Source organism: Lepidochelys olivacea, assembly GCF_965140295.1.
Source record: "Lepidochelys olivacea isolate rLepOli2 genome assembly, chromosome: 24".
In the NCBI taxonomy this organism is placed as follows: Eukaryota; Metazoa; Chordata; order Testudines; family Cheloniidae; genus Lepidochelys; species Lepidochelys olivacea.
Genome location: NC_140434.1, coordinates 14,440,374 through 14,461,337, shown reverse-complemented (window position 1 = coordinate 14,461,337; position 20,964 = coordinate 14,440,374). Strand labels below are relative to the sequence as shown.

At 50.9% G+C, this 20,964-nt stretch overlaps 1 protein-coding gene across 2 annotated transcripts in view; it reads left to right on the top strand.

Moving 5' to 3' along the window:
* The first annotated feature begins 7,196 nt into the window (after positions 1-7,196).
* HPN (hepsin) overlaps positions 7,197-20,964 on the top strand; it is a 29,385-nt gene continuing 15,617 nt past the window's right edge. Inside the window, exons 1-2 of one of the 2 annotated variants that reach the window (XM_084613368.1) lie at positions 7,197-7,366; positions 9,165-9,266. In XM_084613368.1, the coding sequence (XP_084469494.1) occupies positions 9,251-9,266 (16 nt within the window). In that variant the 5' untranslated portion in view covers positions 7,197-7,366; positions 9,165-9,250. Of the gene's footprint in view, positions 7,408-9,164; positions 9,267-20,964 lie in introns of both variants that reach the window. The other variant, XM_084613367.1, reaches the window with a different exon arrangement.

The window sequence follows — 20,964 nt, the reverse complement described above, 5'->3', positions numbered from 1 at the left end:
GGCACCGGCTGGGAGTCTGTCATCCTGCCAGCCCCACTGCTCTCCACGGGGGCTCCCAGCTTTGACTAGAGCTGATTTCCTAGGGTAAAAAAAAGTCAAGGTAGGAAAGGGAATGGTGCCGTTCCCTTCTGCGGTGCGTGGGTCTGCACTGAGCCCTTTGCAGGAGCGTCAGCCAGCCTGGCCCGCATGCCTAGCTACACACCCACGCACAGCGACCAGACGGACTTCCTCTGGGCCAGACAATACAACAATGGGAGGGATAGCTCAGTGGTTGGGAGGGATAGCTGAGTGGTTTGAGCATTGGCCTGCTAAAACCAGAGTTGTCAGTTCAAACCTTGAGGGGGCCATTTAGGGATCTGGGGCAAAAATTGGGGATTGGTCCTGCTGTGAGCAGGAGGTTGGACTAGATGACCTCCTGAGGTCCCTTCCAACCCTGAGATTCTCTGACAAGAAAAAGACACGGGCAACTTCAATTTAGCCCTGACTTGTCACTCACTGAGAGGCACCATGAACTAGTGGGTGCTGTACTAAGATGGGACTCAGGACTCCAGGGTTCAACTACCAGTGTGGCCACAGTGTGACCTCAGTCAAGTTACTTCTTCCCCTCCCCCCACCTTGTGCCTCAGTTTCCCCTCAAAGACAGCTTCTGTCTCAGCTGTTCAGATTGCAAGTTCTTTGGGGGCAGGGACTGTCTCTCAGTCTGTCTGGGCAGCGCCTGGCACAACAAAGGGTCCCAAACTCAGCTGGGGCAGGGATGGTCTCTGGCTGTGTCTGGGCAACATCTGGCACAACGGGGCCCTGATCTCAGCTGGGGCAGGGACTGTCTCTGGCTGCATCTGGCCATTTCAAATGAATGATGCAGATTTTCTAAACTTAAATCTCCAGGCCATATCTGCACCATATCTGCAGCAAAGGAGAAAACAAAAGAGGTCTTATGGGGACCGTATTGGGAGGCTCAGGTCTTGGCATGCCCATCTGAGGAGCGAGAAAGGGATAGCTCAGTGGTTTGAGCAGTGGCCTGCTAAACCTGGGGTTGTGAGCTCAATCCTCAAGGGAGCCATTTAGGGATTGGGGCAAAAAAAAATAATTGAGAATTGGTCCTATTTTGAGCAGCGGGTTGGACTAGATGACCCCATGAAGTCCCTTCCAACCCTGAGATTCTATGATTTGGAGTTCAGCAGATATCCAAAATCTCAATCTGAAAATAAACAGCATCGTTAATGGAATAGGTAAGGCAGTCAAAACTGGAGGAGGCGTTACCAGCCGATTGCTGGATCAACATGCAATTACCAAGGGTTCAATTCAATTGCTCAAGGGTTCAGCCACCTAAATTCTACTGTCCTGTCAATTATTAACAGCATGGAAAAGAACGAGGACGGGTGCACTGACACTGGCCTGTGGTGATAGAATAATTGAAATCATAAAGCAAAGCTTATTACTATTAAAATGAGACGATTGGCCCCGAATCCTGGCCCGCACAGCCATTTCAAAACACAGACAGGAGCAAGGGGTAAATAATATTGTGCCAGTGTTTTTACAATTTGCTACATTTGGTAAGGTTTCAAGTTTGGATCATAATGACAGTCAAAGCCTTCAGATCATGATGGCCATCCCAAGGTGGATGCGAGATCCAGTCAAAGTTTACTATGCCAACAGTAGCTAATACTGTTGCTACCATTTGGTAGCTAATACTGACGTACAGCATGATCCCATGGTGCGCCTAGTAACTGACACTGGCTTAAAAATTAATCAGGCTTGTTGTACAAAACATAATGGATGATGGCTGTATGAATGCTGCAACAACACAAAAAGAGACTTGGCCTTCCTGGCATAGGCGCTGACTTCCCTTCTTTCCCGTGGGTGCTTGACTCCCTCCTCTGCCCCTGGCCCCGGCCCCACTCCACCCCTTCCATGAGATCCCGCCCCTACCCCGCCCCTTTTCCACCCCTTCCCCAAAGTCCCCACCCCAACTCCGCCCCCTCCCTGCCAATATTCCAACTCCTTCCCCAAATCCCCGCCCCGGCCGCGCCTCCTCCCCACCTCCTCCCCTGAGCGCGCCACATTCCCGCTCCTCCCCCGCTCTCAGAGCGTACTAACGCTGCCAAACAGCTGTTTGGCAGCGGCCGGGCAGGAAACATTGGGAGGTAGGTGGAGGATCGGGGACACGGCACGCTCAAGGGAGGAGGAGACGGTGGGGCAGGGGAGCTTGGCTCCCGGTGGGTGCAGAGCACCCACTAATTTTTGCCTGTGGGTGCTCCAGCCCCGGAGCACCCATGGAGTTGGCGCCTCTGCTTACTGGTACAAAAAGAATTAGTCAATGAGGTAGAACGAATACAAGATGGGTATGTGCTCTGGGATATTCCAGTTTTTCTATACATGGAAACATTTGTCCTGGAATCAATATAGGATTTTGTGTGCAAGTCACTAGCGCAATCCAAATCGGAACCCAGGCCTTTTGGCCAGCAAGGACTGTCAGCACTCGATATTGTTACTCCTCCTGGCAACCTAGAACATTTATTGATTGAATTGTTTCCCCCAGTGGAGCAATTACAGTTGGACATACATGAGTTGGTGGCAAGAACTAAGGCAGCCTTAATACCCACAGCCCTTCTTATCCAATAGAAGAAGTAGAAGGCGTGCAAACAGGAAACAACTTGGTGGGCAATCCCAGAGGATGTTACTCGACACCCAAGCATCCAAACACTTCGTGTAACACTGCTGGGAATACAAGCCATAACGGTAATTGCACTGATGGGAATGTGTTGCTACATGCAATGACAAACCAAAAAAGCCAAATTACAACACCTGGTTAAAAACCAAACCAACAAACAAAACTAGCTATCGACACTGCCATAGTAAAGAATAATCTTTATAAGAAATAATCAAATGCTTATTAATCTTTTAAAAGAAAATGCTTGAATTTATACAGTTTGTAAGGGCTGTTGGACATCTGTATACTTTAATACTCTGCAGCGTGTGTTAAACCAAATGTGTCCTATAAAAATGTATAAGGTACAAACATAAACAAATATGCATATTATAATCCTGACCAAAGCCCATATCATCAACCACCAACAAAGTATAAAGGACTCCTTATGTCACTCACAGATTATACCCCATGCCTCAGTCATGGTCCCTGGAAAACTCATGGAGCAGGTCCCAAGGAATCCATTTTGAAACACTTGGAGGAGAGGAAGGTGATCAGGAAGTCAACATGGAATCACCAAGGGCAAGTTATGCCTGACCAACCTGATTGCCTTCTATGAGATAACTGGCTCTGCGGGTATGGGGAAAGTGGTGGATGTGTTATTTCTTGACTTTAGCAAAACTTTTGATACGGTCTCCCACAGTATTCTTGCCAGCAAGTTTAAAAAGTATGGCTTGGATGAATGGACTATAAGGTGGAGAGAAAGCTGGCTAGATTGTCAGGCTCAATGGGTAGTGATCAATGGCTTGATGTCTAGTTGGCAGCTGGTATCAAGTGGAGTGCCCCAGGAGTCTATTCTGGGGCCAGTTTTGTTCAACATCTTCATTAATGATCTGGAGGATGGTGTGGATTGCACCCTCAGCAAGTTCGTGGATGACACTAAGCTGGGGGGAGAGGTAGATATGCTGGAGGGTAGGGATAAGGTCCAGAGTGACCTAGATAAATTGGAGGATTGGGTCAAAAGAAATCTGATGAGGTTCAACAAGGACAAGTGCAGAGTCCTGCACTTAGGATGGAAGAATCCCATGCACTGCTACAGGCTGGGGACAGACTGGCTAAGTGGCAGTTCTGTAGAAAAGGGCCTGGGGATTACAGTGGACGAGAAGCTGGATATGAGTCAGCAGTGTGCCCTTGGAATGGGTTATCTAGGGAGGTGGTGGAATCTCCTTCCTTAGAGGTTTTTAAGGCCCAGCTTGACAAAGCCCTGTCTGGGATGATTTAGTTGGGGTTGGTCCTGCTTTGAGCAGGGGGTGGGACTAGGTGACCTCCTGAGGTCTCTTCCAACCCCGATCTTCTATGATTCTATGCATGTGTGAATGGAAAAGTAAGGTGGTCACATAACAGTGTTTAGTCCACTGGGCCATCTTCAGTCCATGCATTATGCTTTTCTGGGACGATGGATAAACATCCTCTGCATAAAAAGACAAAAAATAGGGGAATGCAGTAGGAAGAGAGCCTGAGACATAAGCCCTTGTATCAGAGGCCTGGTATGAGGCAGGACCTGCTCACAAATCTCTCAAGAACAGGGCTGATATTGCAGAAATACACATTGCTAAGAAGTGCTAGGCACAGAGCACTCATGGAAACACAGCCTGATATCAAGTGGTACAAGAACATCCCAATATCAAGGATGGTACAAAAACATTCCCCAAGAGTAACAGGAACACACTGGCCCCTCCTTAAAAAATAAGGTCAGGATGACAGTATGCAATAGAAATGTTCTGATCAAACCAACATCTACATGGTGATGGTTAATAACTAGCCACGGCAGGGGGCAGTGACTATGTCAGAAGCAGTATGTAACTTGTATGTATCAGGGTATAAAGATGTATCTCAGAGGGAGTATCTTTGTCCAGCCAAAGGCGGAATGAAAAGTCCCACCATTCACTGAGCTGTCCATTGTCACATGCATACAAGTTTTAGTTAATTAATGATCTGGATGATGGGATGGATTGCACGTAGAGTCTGCCAGGTGCTAGTACCATGCTTTGTTGACAATAAACCTGGCCTGGTCCCTTCGAACCTTAACGGAACTTGTGGTCATTGGGCGGTTCGCTCGAGGTCTGCTGTGCCGGCTGTCTGTGCAGAGCTGGGGCAGCACACACGGAGAATGCACACATGCAGCCAAATATCTGACAACAGCGTCTGTGCAGCACTCAGTGCAGTGGGGGCATCTGATCTCGGTCGGGGTCTGGGCAGCTCCTGGTGCAACGGGGCCCTGATCTCAGTTAGGGGTCTGTGCAGTGCCTGTGTCAAGGTTCCTTCCCCACTCTGAACTCTAGGGTACAGATGTGGGGACCTGCATGAAACCCCCCGTAAGCTTATTTTTACCAGCTTAGGTTAAAACTTTCCCAAGCTACAAACTATTTTACCTTTTGCCCTTGGACTTTATTGCTGCCATCACCAAGCGTCTAACAAATATATAACAGGGAAAGAGCTCGCTTGGAAACGTCTTTCCCCCCAAAATCCTCCCCAAACTCTACACCCCCTTTTTTGGGGAAGGCTTGATAAAAATCCTCACTAATTTGCATAAGTGAACACAGACCCAAACCCTTGGATCTTAAGAAGAATGAAAAAAGCCATCAGGTTCTTAAAAGAAGAATTTTAATCGAAGAAAAAGTAAAAGAATCACCTCTGTAAAATCAGGATGGTAAATACCTTACAGGGTAATCAGATTCAAAACATAGAGAATCCCTCTAGGCAAAACCTTAAGTTACAAAAAGACACAAAAACAGGAATATACATTCCATTCAGCACAGGTTTTTTTATCAGCCATTTAAACAAAACAGATTCTAACGCATATCTAATTAGATTACTTATTAAGTTCTAAGACTCCATTCCTGTTCTGTTCCTGGCCAAAAACATCCCACAGACAGAGAGACCCTTTGTTTCTCCCCACTCCAGCTTTGAAAGTATCTTGTCTCCTCATTGGTCATTTTGCTCAGATGCCAGCGAGGTTATCCTAGCTTCTTAACCCTTTACAGGTGAAAGGGTTTTTCCTCTGGCCAGGAGGGATTTTAAAGGTGTTTACCCTTCCCTTTATATTTATGACAGCCTGGCACAACAGGGCCCTGATCTCAGTCGGGGTCTGTGCAGTGCCTGGCACAATGGGGGGCCCCAATCTCTCTAATGGGAAATGGGTTCCCTCGAAGGTTCCCAGATTCGCTTGCCTGCACTGGATACTGAAATGCCCCTGATAAGTGGCTGGTGGGACCTTGACCTTGTCTAGTGGCCAGTGTTGGTCATTTCATTCCAACTGATCTGGGCTCTCAGGGTTATAACTTTCTGTCCTGCATGGCCAAGTTGGTGGAGAACTAGACTAAGGCTCGGGACACCTGGATTCTGTTCCTAGCTGGGCCATTGGCCTGCCATACGGCCTTGGGCCAGTCCCTCCCCCACTGTGTGCCTCAGTTTCCCCTCCCAATCTAGCACAGACATGCTATAACCTGCTGTGCATTAACCAGAGCAAATCGAGAGTGGCAGCAGGACTTGGGGGGCTGTAGGCTGATTCCCGGCACCTCCGGGCTCATTCCAAGCTGGAGCAGGCACTTAGAGACCCGAGTCAGCAAACCCCTCTGGCCTGGGGAGCTGGGAGCTGCCTGTCCCTGCCATCCTCAGGCGCCTGTTCCAGGGGCTGGCTGGATGCAGGCCCAGAGCGCAGGATTGGCCCCTTTCTGCCTATGGGAAAGGGGCCAATGGGGGTGGGGGGGGGAGAGAAACAGGGCAGGCTGCAGTCAGATGCATCAGTGGATTTACACCAGTGTTACCGAGAGAGGGATCCACCACAGTGACTGCAATGGGGTCCCTCCTGATTTACACCGGGCTGTAAGAGGAGACACTTTGTGGTGCAGCCTTTCCAGGGTTGCAAATTAGTGTTAAGCCAACATTAGCCTCTGCTGCGAGCCCATTGACAAATGGGGGCCCTTGTTAGCTGGCTGTCCCGCTTTGTGGTTAGAGCAGAGACTGGGAGCAGGGACTCCTGGGTTCTACCCTTGAATATCTCACCGTGCCTCAGTTTCCCCTCTATACCCGGGGTCGAAGGGGGACAGTAGAGTGTGGGCTCCTCCCCTGGACAATGCCAGGCCTAGCAGCCAGCAGCTTGGGACCCAGCCAGGGCAGGTTTCCCATCTGCCGCCCCCACTCCCCTCCTCCCAGCCCGTGCCCAGGCTAAGGGGAGCCCCGAGGGGCACAGGACACAATGGCCCCATTGAGCGAAGGGAGGCGGCAGCGGTAAGCGACACTGCCAGGAAAATGCGGGGGGGAGGGGGGCTACCTGCCCAGCCAGCCCCCGGGACGGCGAGGGGAGAGACTTCCTGGCAGGGCACTCCCCCCAGAGGTGGGATGGAACCCAGGAGTCCTGGCTCCCAGACCCCGCCCCCCAACCGTTAGCCCCCTCTCCCCTCCAGTTACCGTCCCCCCCCCCACCTGTGCTGTGTGTAGCCTGGCCCCCTGCCCCCTCCCCGGGGGGCGCTGGGGGGGGGCGGGCACAGGTGTCCTGGAGCTGCCACGCCCACTGGGCAGCCCTGCCCGGGTCCTCCCCTCCCGGGCCCCCGGCTCCGTCCGCCCCGGGTGAGCCATCGGCCCGCTGAGCCCGGCGCCCCCCGCCATGCCGGCCCGCGCCCAGCCGCCTAGCTCGGGGGAGCTCCGGCCAGCTGCACGGTGAGCCCGCAGGCAGCCGGAGCGGGAGGGACGTGTCGCCGGTAAGGGACCTCCCGCCCCGGGCACCCGCCGCCCCAGTCTCCCTTGCCCCAGGCACTGCTCCCGGACTCCCCCACCCCTGGCACCGTGCCCCGGACACCCCCCCCGGGCACCCCCACCCAGGGCACCGTGCTCAGACACCCCCACCACAGACACCCCTGTCCCGGGCTCCCTGGGCACCGCACCCACATCACCCCTTCCCCTGGGCTCCCCACTCAGCTCCCCACTCTGACCCCCACTGGGCACTGTGCCCCAAATCTCCCGCCCCCTTGGGCACCACACCCAGATCACTCCTCCCCCTGGGGGATGGGTATGTGGGGTGGGTGGAGGGGTGTGAGGGAGAATGGGGGGGTGGGGTGAGTGGGGTCAATGAGTGGATGGAGGGGCATGTGGGGGGATGGATGGGTGGACTGAGATGTGTGGGCGGGATGGGTGGGTGCCTGGATGGGGGATGCGTGGATGGAGGGGTGTGTGTGGGGGGGATGTGTGGGTGTCTGGTTGGGGGATGGCTGGATTTAGGGGTGCCTGGGGGGAGGGGCGGGTGGCTGGATGGGGGTGTGTGCAGGGAGGAGCAGGTGGCTGGCTGGATGGATGGAAGAGTGCGCTGGGGGGATGTGTGGGGGTGTGTGGGGGGGATGTGTGGGTGGATGGAGGGGTGTGTGTGGGGGGATGTGTGGGTGGATGGAGGGGTGGCTGGATGGGGGGGTGTATGGCGGGAGGGCCGGGTGGCTGGATGGGGGATGGATGGAGGGAGGGGTGCATGTGGGGGGGATGTGTGGGTGTCTGGTTGGGGGATGGGAGGATGGAGGGGTGCGTGGGGGGATGGAGGGGTGGATGGAGGGGTGCATGGGGGGAAGGGGAGTGTGGCTGGATGGGGGATGGGTGGATGGAGGGGTGCGTGTGGGGGGATGTGTGGGTGTTTGGTTGGGGGATGGGAGGATGGAGGGGTGCGTGGGGGGATGGAGGGGTGGATGGAGGGGTGCGTGGGGAGAAGGGAGGGTGGCTGGATGGGGGATGGGTGGCTGGAGGGGTGCGTGTGGGGGGATGTGTGGGTGTCTGGTTGGGGGATGGGAGGATGGAGGGGTGCGTGGGGGGGATGGAGGGGTGGATGGAGGGGTGCGTGGGGAGAAGGGAGGGTGGCTGGATGGGGGATGGGTGGCTGGAGGGGTGCGTGTGGGGGGGATGTGTGGGTGTCTGGTTGGGGGATGGGAGGATGGAGGGGTGCGTGGGGGGATGGAGGGGTGGATGGAGGGGTGCATGGGGGGAAGGGGAGGGTGGCTGGATGGGGGATGGGTGGATGGAAAGGCGCATGTGGGTATGGTTTATCCAGCGCTGCCCGTTGCCAAAACAGCAGTGCAGGCTCGGCAGTGGCTGGCTGGCTGCTGTGGTTGTCTCTCCTCAGTGCAGCGCCCACAGCCAGTGCCTGCCCCATGGGCTTGCAGGGGCTGTGGCTCAGTACGTGGAGCTTGGACAGCACAGAATCGGGCCCCACCCCAGAGGTGGCTGCATGTCAGCACCGGGTGAGCTGTCCCCTTGCGATGTTACATGCAGCTGTTCCCCAGCTGCCCCGCCTGAGAGGTAGCTGTACCTTAGCTCCCAGCAAACCATCCCTGTGTGTCCAGGCTTGTGGGGTGAAAGGCTGCAGAGGCAGGGGATTTGGGGTCCCCGGGCGGGATCTCAGAGCCCGGGAGTCCTTCACTGGCGCCAGCCAGGGCTGGGAACCCTGTAGTCACCGCCCCACTGTGCTTTCTGTCCCCAGGGTGCAGGACTTGCCGGGTGCCAGGGGAGCGGGGTCTGTCTGGCCCGGCCCAGTGGCCCCAGTCAATCATTAACCGCTGCAAGGAGATGGCTGAGAAAGACGGTGAGTGAGTCGCAGGGGAGCTGGGCCGCGGGCTGCTCCTGCCCCAATCCCACATCCCACTCCCTGCCCGAGCCAGTGCCGTGCCCCCTATGATTGGGGGATCCCTGATCCCACCCATGCCCCTCCCCAATCCCTCCTACTTTCCCTGATCCAACACCCCCATCTCCAATCCCCCCACCCCTCCCCCATCACACAACTCCCCCAGTCCCATATCCTTCCCACCCCTTCCGAATACCTGATCCCACCCCTCCCCAGTCCCATATTCCACCCTGCCCCCCAAACCCTGATCTCACATCCCTCCCCTTCCTCCGTCCCATATCCTACACCCCCACCCCTTCCCCAATCCCAGATCCCACCCCTTCCCCAATCCCAGATCTGACACCACCACCACTCCCCATGTCCCTCCCGCAGTCCCAGATCTCACACCCCACCCCTTCCCAATCCCTGATCTCACCACTCCCCCAGTCCTGTATCCCACACCCCTGCCCCTTCCTAATCCCTGATCCCACCCCTTCCCCGGTCCCATATTTCACACCCCCACCCTTCTTGATCCCTGATCCCATGTCCCTGCTCCTTCTCCAATCCCTTCCCTGATCCAACACCCCCTTCTCCAGTCCCCCACACCTCCCCAATCCTTGCTCCCACCCCTCCGATGGGCCCTGATCCCATGCTCCCAATCCTATATCCCACACCCGTCTGCCCCCTTCTGAATCCACACTCCCCTCTACCTCTTTTCTGATCCCACTCCACTCCCCGAACTGCAGCAGAAATTGATCATTAACAGTGCCAGATGGCTGGGCAGAGAACACGAGAGGGTCACGCTGCCTGAACTGAGCTCCCTGCTGGTCCCCCACTCCCGGCTCCCCCCCCCACCCAGGCTGGGGAGAAGGGCCAGGGCCAGGGCCAGATGGGGGTGGGGAGGCGGGTGAAGCCTGCGGGAGAGGGGTGGGGAGTTAGTGCATGGGTGGTGGGGGTGAGGAGTTGGCCCAGCTGGCAGAGGAGGGGCAGAGGTGATGTTGTTGCATGTCTGAAGTTAATGGCAGTTTGAGATTGTCACATAAGAGGGTCAGCTGGAATTCTGTAACCAAAATCCACAGTCGGAGATTGGCACAGAAAGAACAGATCCAGCCCCATCCCGGGGTGAGGGGCAGAGTCGGCCGTGTCCCTTCTCCACTGGAACTGGTGGGACACGCAGTTTCATCCTCCAACTAAGTTCCAAACCTTCTGTCAATACATAGACAAAGAGACCCCTCCTTGCCACAAACCCCGCCCTCAGGACTAGGGGTGCTGGGGGTGCTGCTGCACCCCCTGGCTTGAATCGGTTTCCATCATATCCAGGGTTTACAGTTTGGTTCAGTGGCTCTCAGAACCCCCACTATGCACATGGTCCCAGCCCCCTGCCCAGAACCATCTGTTCCGATGGGATTTCCTTTCAGAGGAAATCTTGGAAATCTTTACCAATTGATGTGTAAAGGCATCATTATTTACAGTGGAGACGACCAACGTTGTTCAAGATAATCTCTCTCAGTGGGTCCTCCTTTCCCCATGGTCATTCTTCCCTAGTGATTTCCCCTACGAAACATCACCCCTCATCAATCCCAGGTTTATATATGCTTATGTCAGCATCAGATCTACATTAATAGAATCATAGAACGGGAAGAGACCTCGAGAGGTCGTTCAGCCCGGTCCCCTGCACTCATGGCAGGACTGAATATTATCTAGACCATCCCTGACAGGTGTTTGTCCAGCCTGGTCTTAAAAAGCTCCGGTGATGGAGATTCAACAACCTTCTTAGGCAATTTATTCCAGTGCCTACCCACCCTGACAGTTAGGAAGTTTTTCCTAATGTCTAAACTAAACCGCCCATGCTGTAATTTAAGCCCATTGCTTCTTGTCCCGTCCTCAAAGGTTAAGAAGAACAATTTTTCTTCCTCCTCCTTGTAACAACCTTTTATGTACTTGAAAACTGTCATCATGTCCCCTCTCAGTCTTCTCTTCTCCAGACTAAACAAACCCAATTTTTTCAATCTTCCCTCATAGGTCATGTTTTCTAGACCTTTAATAATTTTTGTTGCTGTTCTCTGAACTTTCTCCAATTCTTCACATCTTTCCTGGAATGTGGTGCCCAGAACTGGACAAAATGGTCCAGTTGAAGCCTAATCAGCGCAGAGCAGAGCGGAAGAATTACTTCTCGTGTCTTGCTTACAACACCCCTGCTAATACATCCCAGAACGATGTTCGCTTTTTTTGCTGCAGTGTTATACTGTTGAGTTACATTTAGCTTGTGGTCCACTATGACCCTCAGATCACTTTTCACAGTACTCCTTCCTAGGCAGTCATTTCCTATTGTGTATGTGTGCAACTGATTGTTCCTTCCTAAGTGGAGTACTTGGCATTTGTCCTTATTGAATTTCATCCTATTTACCACAGACTATTTCTTCAGTTTGTCCAGATCATTTTGAATTTTAATCCTATCCTCCAAAGCACTTGCAACCCCTCCCAGCTTGGTTTCATCCACAAACTTTATAAGTGTACTGCCATTATCTAAATCATTGATGAAGATATTGAACAGAACTGGACCCAGAACTGATCCCTGCGGGACCCCACTCATTATGCCCTTCCAGCATGACTGTGAACCACTGAGAACTACTCTCTGGGAACTTGGTTAGTCTCTAAGGTGCCACAAGTACTCCTGTTCTTTCCTTGGGAACGGTTTTCTAGCCAGTTATGAACCCACCTTCTAATAGCTCCATCTAGGTTGCATTTCCCAGTTTGTTTATGAGACGGTCATGTGAGACTGTATCAAAAGCCTTACTAACATCAAGATATACCACGTCTACTGCTTCCCTCCATCAAGGCTTGTTATTCTGTCAAAGAAAGCTAATTAGGTTGGTTTGACAAGTTTTGTTCTTGACAAATCCATGCTGACTGTATTTATCACCTTATTATCTTTTAGATATTTGCAAATTGATTGCTTAATTATTTGCTCCATTATCTTTCCGGGTACAGAAGTTAAGATGACTGGTCTGTAATTCCCCGGGTTGTCCTTATTTCCCTTTTTATAGATGGGCACTATATTTGCCCTTTTCCTGTCTTCTGGAATCTCTCCCGTCTTCCATGACTTTTCGAAGATAATCGCTAATGGTTCAGATATTTCCTCAGTCAGTTCCTTGTGCATTCTAGGATGCACTTCATCAGGCCTTGGGACCTAAAGACATCTAACTTGTCTAAGTAATTTTTGACTTGTTCTTTCCCTATTTTAGCCTCTGATTAAGGGAATCAAGGATATCTGGAGTTCTATAGGCATGGAGATGCCACAGATTATTAGATTAAAGCCTAATAGATAGAATACCTGACTAGGGTTACTTATAGAACAAGGCCCAGTGTTTTGGTCCTTAGAATTCAAACATCTCCTTTGTTAATATCATAAAGATTCTAAAGCATAGTTGATATATAAATTAATCAAATATGCTGAAAGTAAAGGACTAAAAGGGTGAATATTTACTAATAAATACTAACAGTGCTATCAGATGTCAGCTGCAGTGGTGTTACAGGCTTTATTGATTTAGGGTTTCTTCATGGAGAATGGAGGTGAAGTGATCTGATAGCCAAATCATATGTATATGTTCCCCTCCCTCAATCTCCACACACATCTCCTCCTTCCATGTATCCATTTATCCATTCCCAGACATACCTCTCCATCCATCCATCCATCTCCACACACATCCCATCCATCCATCCATCTCCACTCCATCCCATCCATCCATCCATCTCCACACGCATCCCATCCATCCATCCATCTCCACACGCATCCCATCCATCCATCCATCTCCACACCATCCCATCCATCCATCCATCTCCACACGCATCCCATCCATCCATCCATCTCCACACGCATCCCATCCATCTCCACAGGCATCCCATCCATCCATCCATCTCCACACGCATCCCATCCATCTCCACACAATCCCATCCATCCATCCATCTCCACACAATCCCATCCATCCATCCATCTCCACACCATGCCATCCATCCATCCATCCATCTCCACACGCATCCCATCCATCCATCCATCCATCCATCTCCACACGCATCCCATCCATCCATCCATCTCCACACGCATCCCATCCATCCATCCATCCATCTCTACACCATCCCATCCATCCATCCATCTCCACACCATCCCATCCATCCATCCATCTCCACACCATCCCATCCATCCATCCATCTCCACACACATCCCATCCATCCATCCATCTCCACACACATCCCATCCATCTCCACACACACACTGCTCCAGCCAGCCGTCAGCCCACACAGAATCATAGAAGTGTAGGACTGGAAGGTACCTTGAGAGATCATCTAGTCCAGTCCCCTGCACTCAAGGCAGGACCACATACTAGCTAAACCGTCCCTGACAGGTGTTTGTCTAACATGCTCTTAAATACCTCCAGTGGCAGACATTCCACAACCTCTCTATGCAATTTGTTCCGTGCGTAATCACCCTGACAGTCAGGAAGCTTTTCCTAATGTCCAACCTAAACCACCCTGCTGCAATTTAAGCCCATTGCTTCTTGTCCTGTCCTCAAAGGTTAATCAGAACAGTTTGTCACCCTCCTCCTTGTAACAACCTTTTATGTACTTGAAAACTGTTACCATGTCCCCTCTCAGTCTTCTGTTCTCCAAACTAAGCAAACCCAGTTTTTTCAGCCTTTCCTCATAGGTCATGTTTTCTAGATCTTTAATAATGTTTGTTGCTCTCCTCTGGACTTTCTCCAATTTCTCCACATCTTTTCTGAAATGTGGCACCCAGAACTGGACACAGTACTCCAGCTGAGGCCTAATCAGTGTGGAGTAGAGCGGAAGAATTACTTTTCGTGTCTTGCTTACAACATTCCTGCTAATACATCATAGAATATTAGGGTTGGAAGAAACCTCAAAAGGTCATCTGGTGAATTCCCTGCTCAAAGCAGGACCAACACCAACTAAATCATCGCAGTCAAGGCTTTATCAAGCCAGGCCTTAAAAACCTCTAAGGATGGAGAGTCTACCACCTCCCTAGGTAACCCATTCCAGTGCTTCACCACCCTCCTAGTGAAATAGTGTTTCCTAATATCCAACCTAGACCTCCCTCACTGCAACCTGAGACCATTGCTCCTCGTTCTGTCATGTGCCACCACTGAGAACAGCCTAGGTCCATCCTCTTTGGAACCCACCTTCAGGTTATTGAAAGCTGCTGTCAAATCCCCCCTCTTCTCTTCTGCAGACTAAATAACCCAAGTTCCTTCAGCCTCTCCTCGTAAGTCACATGCTCCAGCCCCCTAATCATTTTCGTTGCCCTCCGCTGGACTCTCTCCAATTTGTCCACATCCGTTCTGTAGTGGGGGGACCAAAACTGAATGCAATACTCCAGATGTGGCCTCACCAATGTCGAATAGAGGGGAAGGATCACGTCCCTCGATCTGCTGGCAATACTCCTACTAATACCGCCCAATATGCCGTTGGCCTTCTTGGCAACGAGGGCACACTGCTGACTCATATCCAGCTTCTCATCCACTGTAATCCCCAGGTCCTTTTCTGCAGAACTGCTGCTTAGCCAGTTGGTCCCCAGCCTGTAGCGGTGCATGGGATTCTTCCGTTCTAAGTGCAGAACTCTGCACTAGTCCTTGTTGAACCTCATCAGATTTCTTTTGACCCAATCCTCCAATTTGTCTAAGTCACTCTGGACCCTATCCCTACCCTCCAGCTTATCTACCTCTCCCCCCAGCTTAGTGTCATCTGCGAACTTGCTGAGGGTGCAATCCACACCATCCTCCAGATCATTAATGAAGATGTTGAACAAAACCGGCCTGCATGACTGACCCCTAGGGCACTCTGCCTGATACTGGCTGCCAACTATACATCGAGCCATTGATCACTACCCGTTGAGCCCGATGATCTAGCCAGCTTTCTATCCACCTTATAGTCCATTCATCCAATCCGTACCTCTTTAACTTGCTAGCAAGAATACTGTGGGAGACCGTGTCAAAAGCTTTGCTAAAGTCAAGATATATCACATCCACTGCTTTTCCCATATCCACAGAGCCAGTTCTCTCATCATAGAAGGCAATCAGGTTGGTCAGACATGACTTGCCCTTGGTAAATCCATGTTGACTGTTCCTGATCCCAGAATGATGATTGCTTTTTTTTTTTTTTTTTTTTTTGCTGCAGAGTTACACTGTTGAGTTATATTTAGCTTGTGGTCCACTATGACCCTCAGATCACTTTTCGCAGTACTCCTTCCTAGGCAGTCATTTCCTATTGTGTATGTGTGCAACTGATTGTTCCTTCCTAAGTGGAGTACTTTGCATTTGTCCTTATTGAATTTCATCCTATTTACCACAGACTATTTCTTCAGTTTGTCCAGATCATTTTGAATTTTAATCCTATCCTCTAAAGCACTTGCAACCCCTCCCAGCTTGGTATCGTCCACAAACTTTATAAGTGTACTGCCATTATCTAAATCATTGAAGATATTGAACAGAACTGGACCCAGAACTGATCCCTGCGGGACCCCACTTGATATACCCTTCCAGCATGACTGTGAACCACTGAGAACTATTCTCTGGGAACAGTTTTCTGGCCAGTTTTGCACCCTCCTTATAGTAGCTCCATCTAGGTTGTATTTCCCTAGTTTATCTTTGAGAAGGTCATGCGAGACAGTATCAAAAGCTTTACTGAAGTCAAGATATACCACACTACCGCTTCCCCCGCATCCACAAATCTTGTTACACTATCAAAGAAAGCTATTAGGTTGGTTTGACACAATATGTCCTTGACAAATCCATGCTGACTGTTATTTACCTTATTATCTTCTAGGTGTTTGCAAATTAATTGCTTATTTGCTCCATTATCTTTCTGGGTACAGAAGTTAAGATGACTGGTCTGTAATTCCCCGGGTTGTCCTTATTTCCCTTTTTATAGATGGGCACTAATATTTGTCCTTTTCCAGTCCTCTGGTATCTCTTCCGTCTTCCATGACTTTTCACAGATAATCGCTCATGGCTCAGATATCTCTTCAGTCACCTTGTGCATTCTAGGATGTATTTAATCAGGCCCTGGTGACTTGAAGACATCTAAACCTGAATTTGTGCTGGAAATGGCCCACCTTGATTATCATACACATTGTAAGGAGAATCACCACTATCACCAGCAGGAGAGTGAATTTGTGTGGGGGGGCGGAGGGTGAGAAAACCTGGATTTGTGCTGGAAATCACTTTAGATAAGCTATTACCAGCAGGACAGTGGGGTGGGAATAGGTATTGTTTCATATTCTCTGTGTATATATAAAGCCTGCTGCAGTTTCCACGATATGCATCTGAGGAAGTGAGCTGTAGCTCACGAAAGCTTATGCTCTAATAAATTGGTTAGTCTCTAAGGTGCCACAAGTCCTCCTTTTCTTTTTGCGAATACAGACTAACACGGCTGCTACTCTGAAACCTGTCATTGTAAGGAGAGTGATCACTTTAGATAAGCTATTACCAGCAGGAGAGTGGGGTGGGGGGAGAGAAAACCTTTTGTAGTGATAAACACCCATTTTTTCATGGTCTGTGTGTATAAAAACATCTTCTGTATTTTCCACAGTATGCATCCGATGAAGTGAGCTGTAGCTCAAGAAAGCTTATGCTCAAATAAATTGGTTAGTCTCTAAGGTGCCACAAGTACTCCTTTTCTTTTTGCTAACTTGTCTGAGTAATTTTTGACTTGTTCTTTCCCTATTTGAGCCTCTGATCCTACCACATTTTCACTGGCATTCACTAGGTTAGACATCCAATCACTATTAACCTTTTTGGTGAAAACCGAAACAACAAAGTCATTGATCACTTCTGCCATTTCCACATTTTCTGTTATTGTTTCCCCCCAGCCCTCTCCATTGTGTAATGGGCCTACCCTGTCCAGGTCTGCCTGCTGCTTCTAATGTATTTGTAGAATGTTTTCTTGTTACCCTTTATGTCTCTAGCTAGTTTAATCTTGTTTTGTGCCTTGGCCTTTCTAATTTTGTCCCTACGTACTTGTGTTATTTGTTTATATTCATCCTTTGTAGTTTGACTTAATTTCCAATTTTTGTAGAACTCTCTTTTTTGAGTTTCAGAGCATTGAAGATCTCCTGGTTAAGACAGGGTGGTCTGTTGTCAAACTTCCTATCTTTCCTTTGAAATGGGATAGTTTGCTCTTGTTCCCTTTAATTACATCTCTAAGAAAAACTGCCAACTCTCTCAAATTCTTTTTCCCCTTATACTTGCTTTCCATGGGATCTTACCTCCAACTCTCTGTTTGCTAAAGTCTCTGCCTTCTTGAAATCCATTATCTTTATTGTGCTGTTTTCCCAGTTCCTTAGAATCACAAACTCATCATGATCATTTCATGAACACTTTCACCTAAGCTGCCTTCCACTTTCAAATTCAACCAGTTCCTCCCTATTTGGCAAAGTCAAATCTAGAACAACCTCTCCCCACTAGCTTTCTCCACCATCTGAAATAAAAAAAATTCTCCAATACATTCTCAGAACTTGTTGGATGATCTTTGCCCTGCTGTATTATTTCCATATACCCCTTCCTCCCTCCATATGTACCCCTCCTTCCCTCCATCCATTCATTCATCCATCCATCTGCACATGTATCTCACATGTACCCCGCCTTCCTTCCATGTATCCCTCCTTCCCTCCATCCATCCTCACATGTACCCCTCCTTACTTCCATGTACCCTTCCATCCATCCATCTCCACATGTACCCCTCCTTCCGACTCCATCCATCCACTCATCTGTGCCACGTCTGTCCACTTCTGTGGCTTTCAGTCCCCCCTTCATCTCAACAGTAAAGGTGTACTTTGGCCTGGCTGATTTCGGGGGCGTGTGCTGGGCAGCAGTGGGTTGGTCGGAGGGGATGATGGGAACGGTTCTCCTGAGCTGGTTGGCGGGATCCCAGTGCAGGGATTGCCCCAGCAAGGCTGGCAGGTCATTGCTGTGTGTGCCAGTGAGGGGCACTGGGGTCCTGTCCCTCTTCCCTCCCCTGCCTGGCTTGGAGGGGTGTTTCCCCAGCACCGATCAGGCTGGTCTGTGGCTTCTACAAGGCCTGGTGCTTTCTCAGCAGTTCCCCCTGTTAGCGGTTTGTGGCCTGGGAGAGTCACAAGGAATCTGACCCATCAGGGTGGGATGTTCAACAAGGACAAGGGCAAAGTCCTGCACTTAGGAAGGAAGAATCCCATGCACTGCTACAGGCTGGGGACCAACTGGCTAAGCAGCAGTTCTGCAGAAAAGGGCCTGGATGAGAAGCTGGATATGAGTCAGCAGGGTGCCCTTGTTGCCAAGAAGGCCAACGGCATATTGGGCTGTATTAGTCAGAGCATTGCCAGCAGATCGAGGGAAGTGATTATTCCCCTCTATTCGGCACTGGTGAGGCCACATCTGGATTATTGCGTTCAGTTTTGGTCCACCCACTACAGAAGGGATGTGGACAAATTGGAGAGTCCAGCGGCGGGCAATGAAAATGATCAGGAGGCTGGGGCACATGACTTACGAGGAGAGGCTGAGGGAACTGGGATTATTTAGTCTGCAGAAGAGAAGAATGAGGGGGGATTTGATAGCAGCCTTCAACTGCCTTCAATGGGGGGGGGGAGGCATAGCTCAGTGGTTTGAGCATTGGCCTGCTAAACCCAGGGTTGTGAGTTCAATCCTTGAGGGGGCCATTTAGGGATCTGGGGCAAACACTGGGGACTGGTCCTGCTTTGAGCAGGGGGTTGGACTAGATGACCTCCTGAGGTCCCTTCCAACTCTGATATTCTATGATTCTATGATTCTACCGGAAGGGGGGTTCCAAAGAGGATGGAGCTCGGCTGTTCTCAGTGGTGGCAGATGACAGAACAAGGAGCAATGGTCTCAAGTTGCAGTGGGGGAGGTTTAGGTTGGATATTAGGAAAATCTTTTTCACTAGGAGGGTGGTGAAACACTGGAATACGTTACCTAGGGAGGGGGTGGAATCTCCTTCCTTAGAAGTTTTAAAGGCCCGGCTTGACAAAGCCCTGGCTGGGATGATTTAGTTGAGGTTGGTCCTGCTTTGAGCAGGGGGTTGGACTAGGTGACCTCCTGAGGTGCCTTCCAACCCTGATCTTCTATGTTTCTATGCTGTACGAGCAGGGGAAGCCCTGGGGGGCGGGGGTTGGGGTGGGGTTGTGCCCCGAATAGAACCCAGCTTGGGTAAGTGGCTGTTTTGATCATCTTCCAGTGAGGACACCACAGCCTGAGCTGCTCACATGGCCCTGCAGCCTGGGAGTGGGAGGTGACCCCTGTCTCTGGGGCGGCTGCTCCGTGCCTGGGGCAGTCGCTTACACAGCCTTTCCCCTGGAGTGGGGCTGACCCGGCTGCGACTCTTTTTCTGATGGAAAATCAGGTTCTCAAGAAAACAAAAGTTTTGGCAGAAGAGGGGAGGGGATGTGGTGGGGGAGGCTGGGAGCCAGGACACTTGGGTTCTCTCCCCAGGTTTGGGAGGGGAGTGGGATCTAGTGGTTAGAGCAGGCAGGGCTGGGAACCAGGACTCCTGGGTTCTATCTCTGAGAATTTTCTGACTTTCCCTTGGGAGAAGAAAAAAAAAAATTTGGGGACTGAAAACTGATATGGGGGGAGATATTTTAGTTTTGACAAAAAGTGGGAATTTTCCCAAGGGAAGAGCCCTCCCTGCTTTAAGGAGTTTTAGCCTCTCTGGCCGTGCCTGGGGAAGTGATGCAACGGGGCAGAGGGGCAGCTGGCTTCAGCAGGGTGTCCAACTGAATTCAGCGCTGGGAGTTAATGTCTCCTCTGCCCGCCAGTTCCATCCCTATCACCTGCTCCCTGGGGGTGGGTCAGAGGCTGTGTGCTAGGCGCTGCACAGGCCGAGAGACAGTCCCTGTCCCATAGATGATCGGCCTCATTGCCCCGGCTCTGGCTGGGGCTGTGCGTATCACACCAGGTCTGGCTCTGCCCAGGGACCCCCAGAGAGCTGTGCTCACGGAGGGCTCCAACTAATGGTACTGCTCATCGCTGGCCCTGCTGTGCCACCCCAGGATGGCTGTGTACACACACACACACACTCACTGTCTCTCTCGCTCTGTCTGTGTCACACACACACACACACACACTCTCGCTCTCTGTGTCTCACACACACACTCTCACTGTCTCTCTCGCTCTGTCTGTGTCACACACACACACACTCTCGCTCTCTCTCTGTGTCTCACACACACACTCTCACTCGCTCTCTCTCTGTGTCTCTCACACACACACTCTCACTCGCTCTCTCTCTGTGTCTCTCACACACTCACTCTCACTCTCTGTGTCTCACACACACACTCTCACTCGCTCTCTCTGTGTCTCTCACACACTCACTCTCACTCTCTCTCTGTGTCTCACACACACACTCTCACTCGCTCTCTCTCTGTGTCTCTCTCACACACACACACACTGTCTCTCTCGCTCTGTCTGTGTCACACACACACACACACACACTCTCGCTCTCTGTGTCTCACACACACACTCTCACTGTCTCTCTCGCTCTGTCTGTGTCACACACACACACACACACACTCGCTCTCTGTGTCTCACACACACACTCTCGCTCTCTCTCTGTGTCTCACACACTCACTCTCACTCTCTCTCTGTGTCTCACACACTCACTCTCACTCTCTCTCTGT